This window comes from Dipodomys ordii, unplaced genomic scaffold (genome assembly GCF_000151885.1).
Source record: "Dipodomys ordii isolate 6190 unplaced genomic scaffold, Dord_2.0 Scaffold8, whole genome shotgun sequence".
NCBI classification, from domain to species: domain Eukaryota; kingdom Metazoa; phylum Chordata; class Mammalia; order Rodentia; family Heteromyidae; genus Dipodomys; species Dipodomys ordii.
The window spans coordinates 10,067,738-10,080,626 of NW_012267224.1; the positions used below are offsets into that span (position 1 = coordinate 10,067,738).

The 12,889-nt window shown below is 41.6% G+C and overlaps 1 protein-coding gene across 4 annotated transcripts in view; it reads left to right on the plus strand.

Moving 5' to 3' along the window:
• The window catches only part of Anapc4 (anaphase promoting complex subunit 4), a 46,637-nt gene extending 44,006 nt beyond the window's left edge, over positions 1 to 2,631 (plus strand). For 3 of the 4 annotated variants that reach the window (XM_013009116.1, XM_013009119.1, XM_013009117.1), the window contains 2 exons: positions 1,375 to 1,498; positions 2,276 to 2,627. In XM_013009116.1, the coding sequence (XP_012864570.1) occupies positions 1,375 to 1,498; positions 2,276 to 2,503 (352 nt within the window). In that variant the 3' untranslated portion in view covers positions 2,504 to 2,627. Of the gene's footprint in view, positions 1 to 1,374; positions 1,499 to 2,275 lie in introns of all 4 variants that reach the window. The other variant, XM_013009118.1, reaches the window with a different exon arrangement.
• The last annotated feature ends 10,258 nt before the right edge of the window (positions 2,632 to 12,889 follow it).

The following is a 12,889-nucleotide window of genomic DNA, read 5'->3' on the forward strand; positions in this document are numbered from 1 at the left end:
AGCTCAAGTGGTAGAGCGCTCGCCTTGAGCTGAAGAGCTGAGGGACAGTGCCCAGGCCCAGAGTTCAAGCCCCATGACCGACAAAAAAAAAAATAAATAAATAAAAAATAAAAAAGTGTCCCATTGTGTATCTCAGGTTGCCTCGCCTCGCCTTGAAATAGCCAGGCTTGGATCAAATTAATGAGGTTCTTGCCTTGGTCTCCAAGGTGTTGAGTTGTCAGTCATATGCTACCAGGCTTAGCTGATAATTAGCTATATTTACCATATGCCAAGAATTCCAGTTTCTTAGATATGCTAGGCAATGGTTTCTAGTTACTGGTTTACGCATACAGACAGTTGAGCAGAAAACCTCCTGCTTTTTTTTTTTCTCTGTCTGTCATGGGGTTTGAACTCTGGGCCTGAGTGCTGTCCCTCAGTTCTTCAGCTCAAGGCTAGCACTCTGCCACTTGAGCCACAGTGCCACTTCGGGTTTTCTGGTGGTTTATTGGAGATAAGAGTTTCACAGTCTTTCCTGCATGGACTGGCTTTGAACCATGATCCTCCTGAGTAGCTAGGATTACAGGCATGAGCCACCAGTGCCTGCCTGGCTTCCTACTTTGTATTTTTAAAATCCTAACTTCATACAACACACTGAAACCCACCAAACACTGTTAGGAAAGGTGAGGAGGAGAGTAATTGCTATTAAATTTAGGAGGATCATCTACACCAGAACTGAAAAAAATCAGAAGGTAAGTCTTCCTTCATGCCATAAAGTCTTCCCAAATGTTACAAATTTCCTAATGTTACAATTGTATGTTACCTCAAAAATTAAAAAACGGAAAAAAATGTGCCGACTTTAATCATTGTCAATTTTTGCTAGAATAAGATGAGGAATTATTTGGAATGGAGAAGAGGACTTCATTTGAATTATGTTTTAAAGGATAGCAAACTTTAGTTTGTTTTCACTAATAATTATAAACTTGCCTTTAGTATTTTCCAGAATTGGGACTCCAGTTCCATTGCAGAGTCTAAAGTCAGTTCTAGGAGATAGTTTTAGTTGCTTGAGGATTTAAAGTAATGAGATTCCTTCTCTAATTTAAAAACGTGGGCATCTGCTCTCCTTGAAAGGGAATTGAGGACTGGGTGCGTAGCTCAGTTGTGCAAGGCCTGAATTTAATCTCTAGTACTGTATCCTCCCTCCCCATCACCCAAAAACAAAGGACACCTTACTAAAATGAAGCCAAGGCTTTGTGGAATGTAGTAATTTTACAGACTGTCTTGTCATCTGGGAATGGAGTGTGGGTAGCAGTAGGACCCCAGTTGTCCCAAACCCCTCCTCTAGTGAATGTGGGAGGTGGAGATCCTGTTTGATTCCTGGGCTGGTTTTTCCTCCAGGCTAGATGAACAAAGCAGTGTTATTCCCACACGCACCCTGCACTTTGAGAAGCACTGGCGGTTACTGGAGAGCATGAAAGCTCAGTACGTTGCTGGGAATGGTTTTCGCAAAGTGTCCTGTGTGGTGAGTATGGCTTTGTTCCTATACAGCATCGTATGAGTACTCAAGCATGTCATCTCCAAGGCTCCTTCTCTGGTTGTCATTCTGTCCCTTGGTTTCAGTTAACTGAGCAAGCAGCAGGCTAGCTATTTTGTTTTCTTGTTTGGAGAAACTTTGAGTAATTAAGAGCAATTTCAGAGCCAGGTGCTGGTGGCTCACTCCTATAATCCTAGTTACTCAGGAGGTTGAGATCTAAGGATCTTAGTTTGAAGCCAGCCCAGGCAGGAAAGTTCATGAGGCTCTTATCTCCAATTAATTACAGAAAAAGCCAGAAGTGGCTCTATGGCTCAAGTGGTAGAGTGCTCCCGTTGAACAAAAGGATAGCAGCCAGGGCCAGAATTCAAGCTCCAGGACTGGCAAAAATAGTTTGGGTTCTAAGTTCCATAAATTCACCACTGTGGTGTGTGGAGATCCTTTTATGTAAAATGAAGGTGGAGTTGGGTGATTTTATAGTAAATTGTTAAAAATATAACTTTCCTATAAAACTGTTCTTTGCTTAAAGCTTTTGATTTCTGCTTCATTTTATAAAATTTGTTTGTAAAGCCATTAGTTAGAAAATTGTTAATGTGACTCCTGACACCAGTGGCTCATACCTATAATTCTAGCTGCTCAGGAGCTATGGCTCCACTAGAAGCTAGCCATGAGCAAAAGATGCTCAGGCCCCGTGTTCAAGTCCCAGTTCCAGGTGCATGTGCGCTTTCACACACAGAGACACACATTAATGTGCCTTTTCTTCTTTAGTTAAGTTCAAATCTCCGTCATGTGAGAGTATTTGAAATGGACATCGATGACGAATGGGAGCTGGATGAGTCTTCAGATGAAGAGGAGGAAGCCAGTGGTAAGCCTGTGAAGATCAAGGAGGAAGTGCTGTCTGAGTCAGAGACAGAGGCCCACCATGCCTCTGCTGATGCTCCAGCCCCAGAGATAGTCGTCAAAGTGGAGAAGCTTGACCCTGAACTGGACTCATAATCCAACTTGCCATTGTTATTACATGTTACTGTGGCAGAAAGGACTTAGAAGATGGACTGAGATGTCTTGGGCTGTGCTTAATTTTCTTTGTATAACAAAGAAATAAACAATAACTTTTTTCATATTTTGTATCACCTTCTCTTAGTAGGATGGCCATTGTAATACTTTCTCTTTGTTAGAAGTCTTTAGTAATGTGTAAAGAAAACACAAATGAAGAGGCCAGGTGTGGTGGCTCATCCTGGTAATCCTAGCTACTCAGGAGGTAGAAATTTGGTTCAATGTCAGCCTTGGCAAAGTTTTCAAGACCACATCTCAATCAGTAAAGCTGGGCATGGTGATGCTGACCTAGGCATACACCTGACTCTATTTGAATAGTGATGCCAAAAGTGCTAGGGTTGTGGCTCACGTGGTACATCACCTGTCTAGAAAGTATAAGGCCCTGAGCTCAAACCCCAGTACTGCTACAACAACAACAAAAATTCCCACAAATTTGATGAGATGAAAAATTGGTCAATCTCCTCACTCAAAAAGTTACTCAGAATTCCTGTCTGAGAAATTCAGTAATCCTTTATCACTGAAAATCTTGTATATTTAGTATTTTTTAAACATTCTATTGGACAATAATTATTCTAGGTTTTAAATCTAAATCATGTTTGATCTCTAGAATACTTTTAATGCTGTCCTTTAAAATGAATCAGCTGATAACCAAAAAAATGAAACTTGCCTCAAAAACTTTAAATAGCAAATACACTGTACCCACATGATTAGTTTTCTTGTTGTGTTTCTGTATTCATATCAGAGTTGCTTTGAAGCAGCCATGTTTAGATGTATTTCCCCCCTGAGAATACTTGGTCAAGGACCTGAAATAGCTGTTTGGGTGATTGACTAGGTTGGGAATCTGAGAAGAATGGCTGAACTAAATACAACCCCAAGTTAATACAGGTGCGCTCCTATTGTCCTCCTAATGCTTAGGAGCCATTCCAGAAGCTTCCAGTGTGCATGAATTCTATTATCAGTTCACTGATAAATGAAAGGACCAGTCCTTAAACATGTAAATATCCTTGAGCAGGAAATCTTACACTAACCATGTGAGTGGGTAACTACCAGGTAGGTGAGTAGTTTGTCAGCTTAATAGGTTGGTAGATAACACTTGGGTTTGGGTCTGCTAGTAAAAATCAGAGGAGGCCATTGTTTTTCTTGAGGCACCCTTACTGGGTCCTAGAATACTACACTAAAAAAGTGAAGTTAGGGGCTGGGATGGTGGCTCAGTGGTAGAGCGCTTGCCTTGCATGCCTGAGGCCCTGGGTTCGATTCCTCAGCACCACATCAGCAGAAAAAGTCAGAAGTGGCGCTGTGGCTCAAGTGGTAGAGTGCTAGCCTTGAGCTGAAGAGCTGAGGGACAGCACCCAGGCCCTGAGTTCAGGCCCCATGAACAGCAAAAAAAAAAGTGAAGTTACCCATGTCACCAAAAGGAAACGGGTTCTTATCTGACTTCCTAAGAAATAAGAGACCTAACAGCTAAAATTCCCAGGCACCGGTGGCTCACTCCTGTAAATACTAGCTAACTCAGGAGACTGAGATCTTAAGATTCTGGTTCAAAACCAGCTCAGGCAGGGTAGTCTTACCTCCAGTTAACCACCCAAAAAAGGAGTGGAGCTATGGCTCAAGTAGTAGAGCACCACCAGCCTTACGCAAAAAGCTATAGGACTGTGTCCAAGCCTTGAGTTCAAGCCCCAGTACTGGAAAATTAAATAAAATTTCCAAATGGGCCAGCTTGAGTTGGCAGAACAATGCAGTTCTCTCTGCTTTAATCTTAGAATAAAATAACCTGAGATGAACAAATCAAGTGTTTTTCTATTCGATCTCCCTGTACATTTGAAATGATAGGTCTACTTTTTGCTCTTTGTTTTTGCATCTTTTAGTGTTCACTGTAGAAAACTAGTATCTTCTATCAGTCCATCAGAACATTGCTCTGTTTTATAGAAGGAAATGTCCAAATTTAGAATCTCAAAGCCAGTTGTCTTTGAACTAAATTTGTTGTCATTTTTTTTTCCTTTGACAGGACTTTTTCAGGTGCTCAGGATACCTACCATGGCCTGATCTTTGTAAATTTTGAAGGAATAGAAGCCACTGTGGGTGGCTTGTGCTGTTCAAAAGATGAGTTCATTCATAATAAAATTGATCTTGATCAATATGTTATTTTCATTGTGTAATTTATAAAATGACCAGTGCTCATGGTAGAGAGTAGAATGTCTTAGATTAGCTTTTGTGAGCAGGAAAGATCAACTGTCAGACTCTGTGGAGAAATGATAGGTTGTAGGCATATAGGACACTTTAAAATAATGTATTGCAGGTTCACCACACCAATCTTCAGTGGTTTCGGAGACAAATAATCTCAGCTTGTACTTAGAGTGATTTACCACGTCACAATAAGTAGCCAGTTCTTTATTAGTCTGGTGATCTGCCTTGTGGGGCTTCAATATTGTGTCTATTAAAGTGCTTTTGATAAATACATATTTGCTTCCTATGGTTTTAGCACAGGCATACTCTTATTGATGTGCCAGCTGTCACCTAAAATTAAAATTTTAATTTCAGTCATTTCTAACTATGGGTAGTAGGGTTTTTCCCTACTAATGCTTTGCAAATATATAAAAAAGTAGGAACTAATTTTTTTATTAAATCTAAATGAAAAATTTTATACTCTTAACTAAAGCTCTTTAACTTTTAATGCATAGAACAAATGATTTCCTATGTATCATTGAGTGATTCAATATATGCTATAACTTTTTTACCTCATTGGTTACTTTGCTTTTAACCTTTAGAACCAATTTGGTCATTCTACACTGCCATGTTAGTATATATAGCTGTAGGTGCTGCTGTTGCATTATTTTTGTGAATGGCAAGGGAAGTGCATGATGAGGAAGCTGGGAAGTAGAACCTCACGGTTCCAGCTGTGTAGAGGGAGTACTGGATGCCTTGCCTCCCGTAGTAGGGCCTTGAGGCATTTTTGAGAGCATGATCTTTGGCCACGTGGGCAATACCCAGCAAAATGAGTACTTACTACATATTGTGTGTTGTCCTTTTCCTGTCTGTGTGGTATTGTTCCTTTTAAAAATACTCCTTGCCCCCCACCCTGCTTTTTTTAAACACTAAATAGAAATATGATAAGCCTGATTCTCTGTCTTTATAGTTTTTGTTGTGGTTGTTGTTGGGTTTTTGATCTTTTTCCAAAATAAAAATTTTACATTTAGCAAAATGCTAAAACATGATGCCTTTTTGTTGTTGTTGTGGGGTTTGAACTCAGGGCCTGGGTGCTGTCCCTAAGCTATTTTGCTAAAGGCTAGAGCTCTATCACTTCGACCCACAGCTCTACTTCTGGTTTTTGAGAGGTTAATTGGAGATAAGAGTCTTAGAGGGACTTTCCTGTCCAGGCCGGCTTCAAATCCTTAGATTTCAGTCTCCTGGTAGCTAGGATTATAGGCATGATTCACTGGAGCCCAGCTCATTCTGCCTTCTTAATTAAGAACATTTTAATGTAAACATGACAAAATGTTGCTATAGCCTTTATTTATGGCAACATAACTAGAGAGTTTATATGCATCTTGGTTTATCTGAATATTTCTGCCTTTTTTTTTTTTTTTTTGTCGGTCGTGGGGCTTGAACTCTGGGCCTGGGCCCTGGCCCTCAGCTCTTCAGCTCAAAGCTAGTGTTCTACCACTTGAGCCACAGCTCCACTTCCAGTTTTCTAAGAGGCTTTTATTGGAGCTAAGAGTCTCATGGAATTCCCTGCCCAGGCTGGCTTTGAAACATGATCCTTAGATCTTAGCCTCCTGAGTAGCTAGGATACAGGCATGAGCCACCGGTGCCCAACTATTTCTGCATTTTAAGGAAAGTCTGCAAGCAGACATGGACTACAGCATCTGAAGGATGCTACTGAAATCAGGCAGGCTGATTGCATAGGAGCTGGTCAGTTTCTTTGGCACCATTTGAAGTTGTGATTATCTACTTAAAGATAATTTATACCAACATTTACTCCTGCCTGTCCTTCATAGTTTTAGTTCTCATAGACCAAAGGGAGCTAGGACTTAGGATTATACAGTCAAGGTTATCCAAACCTAAATAACATGAGAGCAGAAATGATCATTATGAGGAATATTCCATTCACAAACATACATTTGTCTGTTTACAGATGGGAACTCACAGTGTAACCCAGTTAGAACCCAAATTTGTGATCCTCTCGCCTCAGCCTCCCTGGTGCGTAATGATTGGTGTGTGCCACCACTCCCAGCCGGAACTTAATTTTTTAAGTGGCAAGTTCTAGGAAATAAATTGTTGATATATTAATTGGTGTCTGAGCAAGCTAGAATATTGAAAACAGGAATTCCCATGAAACACACTTCTTAGGCCAGATTTGTCCAGACCAGTGAGTAAAAATACCCACTCTCTTAGGACATGAAGCTAGCACCAAGGGTAGCATTTTTTAAGCATATATTCTGTGGCTAGGGTGCATTGTGACATTTCCAACTCATGTACACAGTATATTCTAGTCAGTCTTACCCCTCTGTTATTCGGCCCCACTTTCTAAAACAATTTCAATGGGCTTCATTGTTGTATTTAAACACATGCAAAGGATGTACTTTCACCATAGTCTTCCCCATTCACCCTTCTTGTTAGCCCAACCCCCTCTGCTAGTTCACCACCCACCCACCCCAAGAAAGCCTTTCCTCAGCTGCATTTTTAACCAGCTTTAATCCTGGTAAATCAGGAACTAGCTATTTTTAGAAATTACGTTTATATATTTTTTTAGTTGTAAGATCACTAACTGTTCCCATATATATGTTGAAAATTGTTATTATTTTCCTTGAAAAATGATCTTTACTGGTGGTTAATTATACTTGCAAGATGCTCACACTCGTATAAATCTGCTTAAATGATAGCAGGCATAATTGTACCCCAACTCTCTTTATGCACTGCAGCATGTGGAAATGAGTCCCTCCGGGCCACGTTTCAGCCCTGACAAGATTATGTTCTGCTGAGGAGTTGATGCTTAGTTGGGTATGTATGGGCCGTGCTGTAATAACCATTACTATTCATAAATGTCACCTGTTCCCTGAGCCCCAGGACATGAAGTGTAAGGTGTAGTTACTGCTGTATAGATGATGGATCTGTCCTGCATCAGAACTGTAAATGAAACTATGTCCACTAGTGTGTAATGTTTTAAATGTTAAAAATGAGGAAACAGGCTTGTTCCTACCATTAAATTTGCAATGCTCTCATCCTCCAACAAGACTGAAAATTTCTGCATTTGAGGTTCCTGTTACTGAGTGAACAATATTGTTATTTTAAATTACATTTCCACAGTTTGGGTTCACATTAGATGAGTGGCCAGCTGTTAGAAGCTATGCTCATGAGTTTCGACATTTGGGTAATGCTGCACAACTTATAAATGAAATGTACTTCCTCTCTCTGTACTAGGGCTTGAACTCAGAGCCTTGTGTTTGCTTGGCTTACTTGCTTATAGTTGGAGTTTTGCCACTTGAACCATGCATCTTCCCTGATTTTTTGCTGATAAATTAGAGGGAGAGTCTTGAGTATTTCCTGTCCAGGGTGGCTTTGAACCGCTGACCTCCAGGTCTCAGCCTCTTGAGTAGCTAGGAATATGGCTCCTCTTCTCCTCACCTTTTGTCCTGCATATTTCTTGCAGAAAGAGCTCTGAAATTACAGTAAAATAGGTAATATGAGCTGGCTTCTTTTGGGTATAAAGTCAGGTTTCCTGTGGTCAGTGTGGGTAGTAACCGTTGTTCCCTGGTCCTGCAAAGTGTAGGAGCACTTCCCCCTCTTTCTGAGTGGGAGGAGCCATCAAACAGACCCAGATGACTGATTAATGGAGGCCTGCCAGGCACAAGCATAACACAATTGGTTTTGATTAGCAAAGCTGCCTATCAGGGACACCAATAGAAGCTTTGCAGGAATTGTGAGCTGTGGATTAGATGTGAATTGAGGGAGTGAAGGCCAAGCACAGGCAACTCTTGGTGTAGGAGGCAGAGAACTAAAGTGGTGGCTATAGAAAGACACGGTGTTAGGGATCTTTTTTTCTTTTTTTTTTCTTGGAGGGAGGGGTCTGGTCATGGGGCCTGAACTCTGGGCCTGGGCACTGTCCCTCAGCTCTTCAGCTCAAGGCTAGCACTCTACCACTTGAGCTACAGCGCCACTTCCGGCTTTTTTCTTTTTGCTTATGTGGTGCTGAGGAATCAAACCCGGGGCCTCATGCATTCAAGGCAAGTGCTCTACCACTGAGCCACCTTCTCAGCCCCGGATCCTTTTTTCTTAAAGGGTGGATGATACACAGAAATGGAGGGACAAAGGGTGAGCAAATGAAACAGTGGTACTCACTAGACACTATGCTGAAAAGGAGCTATACAGCTTGTGGATGGGAACAGGGAAAAACCGGGAGGGAAGGAGTGATATTGTCCAAATAGAAATGCATTCTTTACCTGACTTATGTAACTGTAACCCCTCCGTACACCACCTTTATAATAACAAAAAGGTGGATATTATGCATACTTATGTATTAGTTGAAGGGGCTCACAAAAGGGAGAAAAATGGATGATTCTAGGGGAAATAGGGAAACATGAGTGATACCTTACCTCTAGTCAGGAAAGGGTAAGAGTGTGACATAGAGGGGCCAGGGTAGGTAGGACGTGAGATCTAGTAGTAATAAATGGGAATGGATGCTGACTGCTTCTGGATGTGCTGATAGATGCAGTTTTCCTATGAAATAGTATGAAGATATCCCAGAGGACTACAGAGCAAAGTGTGAAATGGTTTCATGGTGTGGCGAGGCTAGTTCACTGAGGCAGTATTAATGTTGGAATAGTTTCTCCAGCTGCTGAGGTGTGGAGCTGGCTGGGGCAACACAGTACAGGTTTTTTGTTTTTGGCAAACTGGTATAAAACAACCACCAGCAAGGGACATTTGCAAGCCAGCAGGGGAGGGGAGTAGAGGTAATAGGACTAATGGGTTAGAAGACAGAACATGGTGGTATAGAATCAGAGGAATGGACAGGCTGAGGCTCTGGTCAAGCAGTGGGACAATGACAGGATACAGTGGTAAACTGGATGACAAGTGTAACTAAGGCCTAGGTGGCTTCCATTTGGGTGAAAGACAGAACAAAAGCTAAGTAGGTTCTGAGTGTCCCCTGAAGGCTCGCGGTACTATTAGGAGGGGGTAAAAACTTCAGGAGACCTGGCCTGGTGGGAGCAAGTGAGGTCATTGAGGGTCTTCACGAGGGCACTTGGACTTCAACCCTGTCCTATGCCTTGCTTGCTGGGCACCATGAGGTGAACTAGCCACCATGATGTACTGCATCACCAGAGCCACAAAGCCACAAGGCCAGAAGATCATGGATTGAAATCTCCCAACTGTGAGCCCAAACCAAAATCTTGCCTTCATTATCTCAGGCATTTTGTCACAATACAGGAAATCTGACTACCACCAAGTCAAGAACTGAATGGTGCTGTTTTGGATAGCTAGTCCATATGATTGTTAGAAGAGATGCTGTGAGCTGGGTGCTGAGGTCACTGAAGAATGAGAACTGACCATTACAAGCTGTGTGGACTTCCAAGGCTCCTAGGCTTTGCAAGGCCAACAGAAATTCAAGTTACCTAAGATCATTCAGTAGGTAAAAAGGCTGAGCTCTAAGCCTAGGAAGCAGTGGTGGAGGAGGGAGGAAAGTGCTGCAGACATTGGCAAGCTAGGATGAAAGCCAGCAATAGAGGGTGAACTGGTTAGGATTTGATTCTAACCCCAGAAGCAGCCAGTGTTCATAGTGGCATCTTGTCTTCAGTGCATCACTGATCACAAGAACAATTCTGCATGGCCCGGGGAGGAGGAAGTCTGAGCTGACTTCTGGGAGACAGGAATCTCATCTACTTTTAGGTTCCTAAACCTATGACCAACTGAACAGATAGAAAGAGCAATACATGGTGCATATCCTGTAGCCCATTTCATCATTGTCCTGGCCATTTTGCTTTCTATGGTGTGTAGACTCCCAGTGGTTGAGAGTCTCCAGGGTAGGCTAGGAACCTGGGACGAGGAGGAGGAGGAGTGGTCTTCAGGATACAAGTGAAGCAGAAGGCAGGCTTGCAGTTTGCAACAGGGAATCATTTATAACTCACCGAGCACCAAGTGCTGAGCACTGCAAGGAAGCCCGTGCACCTTGGTGGAACAGAGCAGAAAGGTGCTGCTCCATTGAGGACTAGGAAGTTTGTTATATAAGTAACATGTAAAACTGGACAAATTCTGAGAAAGAAACAGATAAGCAGCTGATGAAATAAAAATGGTACAGGATATGGAAGAAGAATTCAATAAAGCCAGTGCCGGTGGCTCACACCTGTAATCCTAGCTACTTAGGAGGCTGAGATCTGAGGATCATGGTTCAAAGCCAGCCCGGGCAGGAAAGTCTGAGACTTTTTTGGGGGGTGGGGCTCAGTCATGGGACTTGAACTCTGGGCCTGGGTACTGTCCCTGAGCTCTTCAGCTCAAAGCTAGCACTCTACCACTTGAGCCACAGCACCACTTGCGGCTTTCTGGTGGTTAATTAGAGATAAGAGTCTTATGGACTTTCCTGCCCAGGCTGGCTTTTAATTGCAATCCTCAGATCTCGGCCTCCTGAGTAGCTAGGATTATAGGCATGAGCCACCAGTGCCCAGCCGTGAGACTCTTATCATGGGCATGGAAGGAGAAAGATGCAAGCTAAGTGGATAGAAAACATATTCAGTTAGATAGAATAAAAATTCCTAAGTGATAAGAAAGAGCCAGCCAGCCAGGTACACCTAATGTATAAGAACAGAAAAGAACAACTTCAAGACAAATTGTAGGTAAAAAATGAAATATGTGGAACTTCTTTTGTTGCAGGAGAAGTATCAAGTCAAAGAGAATGGCAAACCCACTAGAATGACAGCAGATCTTTCAACAGAAAACGGTTTCTCAACAGAAGCTGAAAGCTCAGAGTGCTTGGGCAGAAAACTCACTTCAAGCCTTGAAATAAGTTACCTACACTAACCAAAAAGAAGGAAAGTGAAAGAGGAAGAAGATCCAAATTAACAAAATTACTGATAAGAAACAACAAATATCAACAAAAGTCAGATGATCATAAGGGAATACTTTGAAAATGTATATTCTAATAAACTGGAACATAAAATAAATGGATACATTTCTGGACTCAAGATGTGCCTGAATTAACCCAGGAGGATATCCACTACATGAACAGATGCAGAATGAGCAATGTGATTGGAACAGCTAATAAAGAGTTCCTCACCAAAGAAGAGTCCAGGACTAGATTGATTCACTCTACCAGGCTTTTGAAAGAAGAACTAACACCAATGGCTCTCAAATTATTTCACAAAATGGAAAAGAAAGAAATTCTACTATATTCATTCAATGGAGCCAGTATTACCCTGATTCCCAAACTAGATAAGGATGGAAAAACAACAACAAAAAAGATATAGACCAATTTTCTTAGTAAGTATACATGCAAAAACTTCTCATCAAAAATACTGGCAAACCAAATTCAGTAACACACTAGGGAGATAATATACTGTGAGGAAGGTGGGTTCATTCCAAACATGAAAGATGGTACAACACATGAAAATCAGTAAATATAATGTGACATATGTTCAGAATAAAAGACACATGAGCATCCCATTACATGCAGAAAAAAAGCCTTTGATAAAATTCAACATCCTTTTATGTTAAAGCTACGAAGAAACTAAAAACAGAAGGCATCTACCTCAACGTAATGAAAGATATATGAGACAATATCACATGTGGATCTGTAGCCAACATCATCATAAATGGAAGAAAACCTGAAACCATTTCCTCTGAAATGAGGAAGAAGACAAATATAACCACCTTACCTACTCTTACTCAAAACAGTGCTGGAATTCCTAGCCACAGCAATGAGGCAAGAGAAAGCATAAAAAAGGTACATATAGGAAAGGCAGAAGTCAAACTATCTACTTGCAGGTGATATGATAGTATGTTTAAAAGACTCTGGAGACTTCTCCAAGAAACACATCACAAAGTAGCATGATGCAAAATCAACCTATGAAAATCAGTAGCCTTTCTATATTCCAACAATGAAAATGCAGAAAAAGAAATTGGGAAAACAAAACAATTAGTAATAGCTTCAACAATATCTAGAAATATACTTAACTAGGAGATGAATGTGTGTGTGTGTGTGTGTGTGTGTGCGCGCGCGTGTCTGAGTCTATCTTTTTTTTGGGGGGGGGGTCCGGTTGTGGGGCCTGAACTCTGGGCCTGGGCGCTGTCCCTCAGCTCTTCAGCTCAAGGCTAGCGCTCTACCACTTGAGCCACAGCGCCACT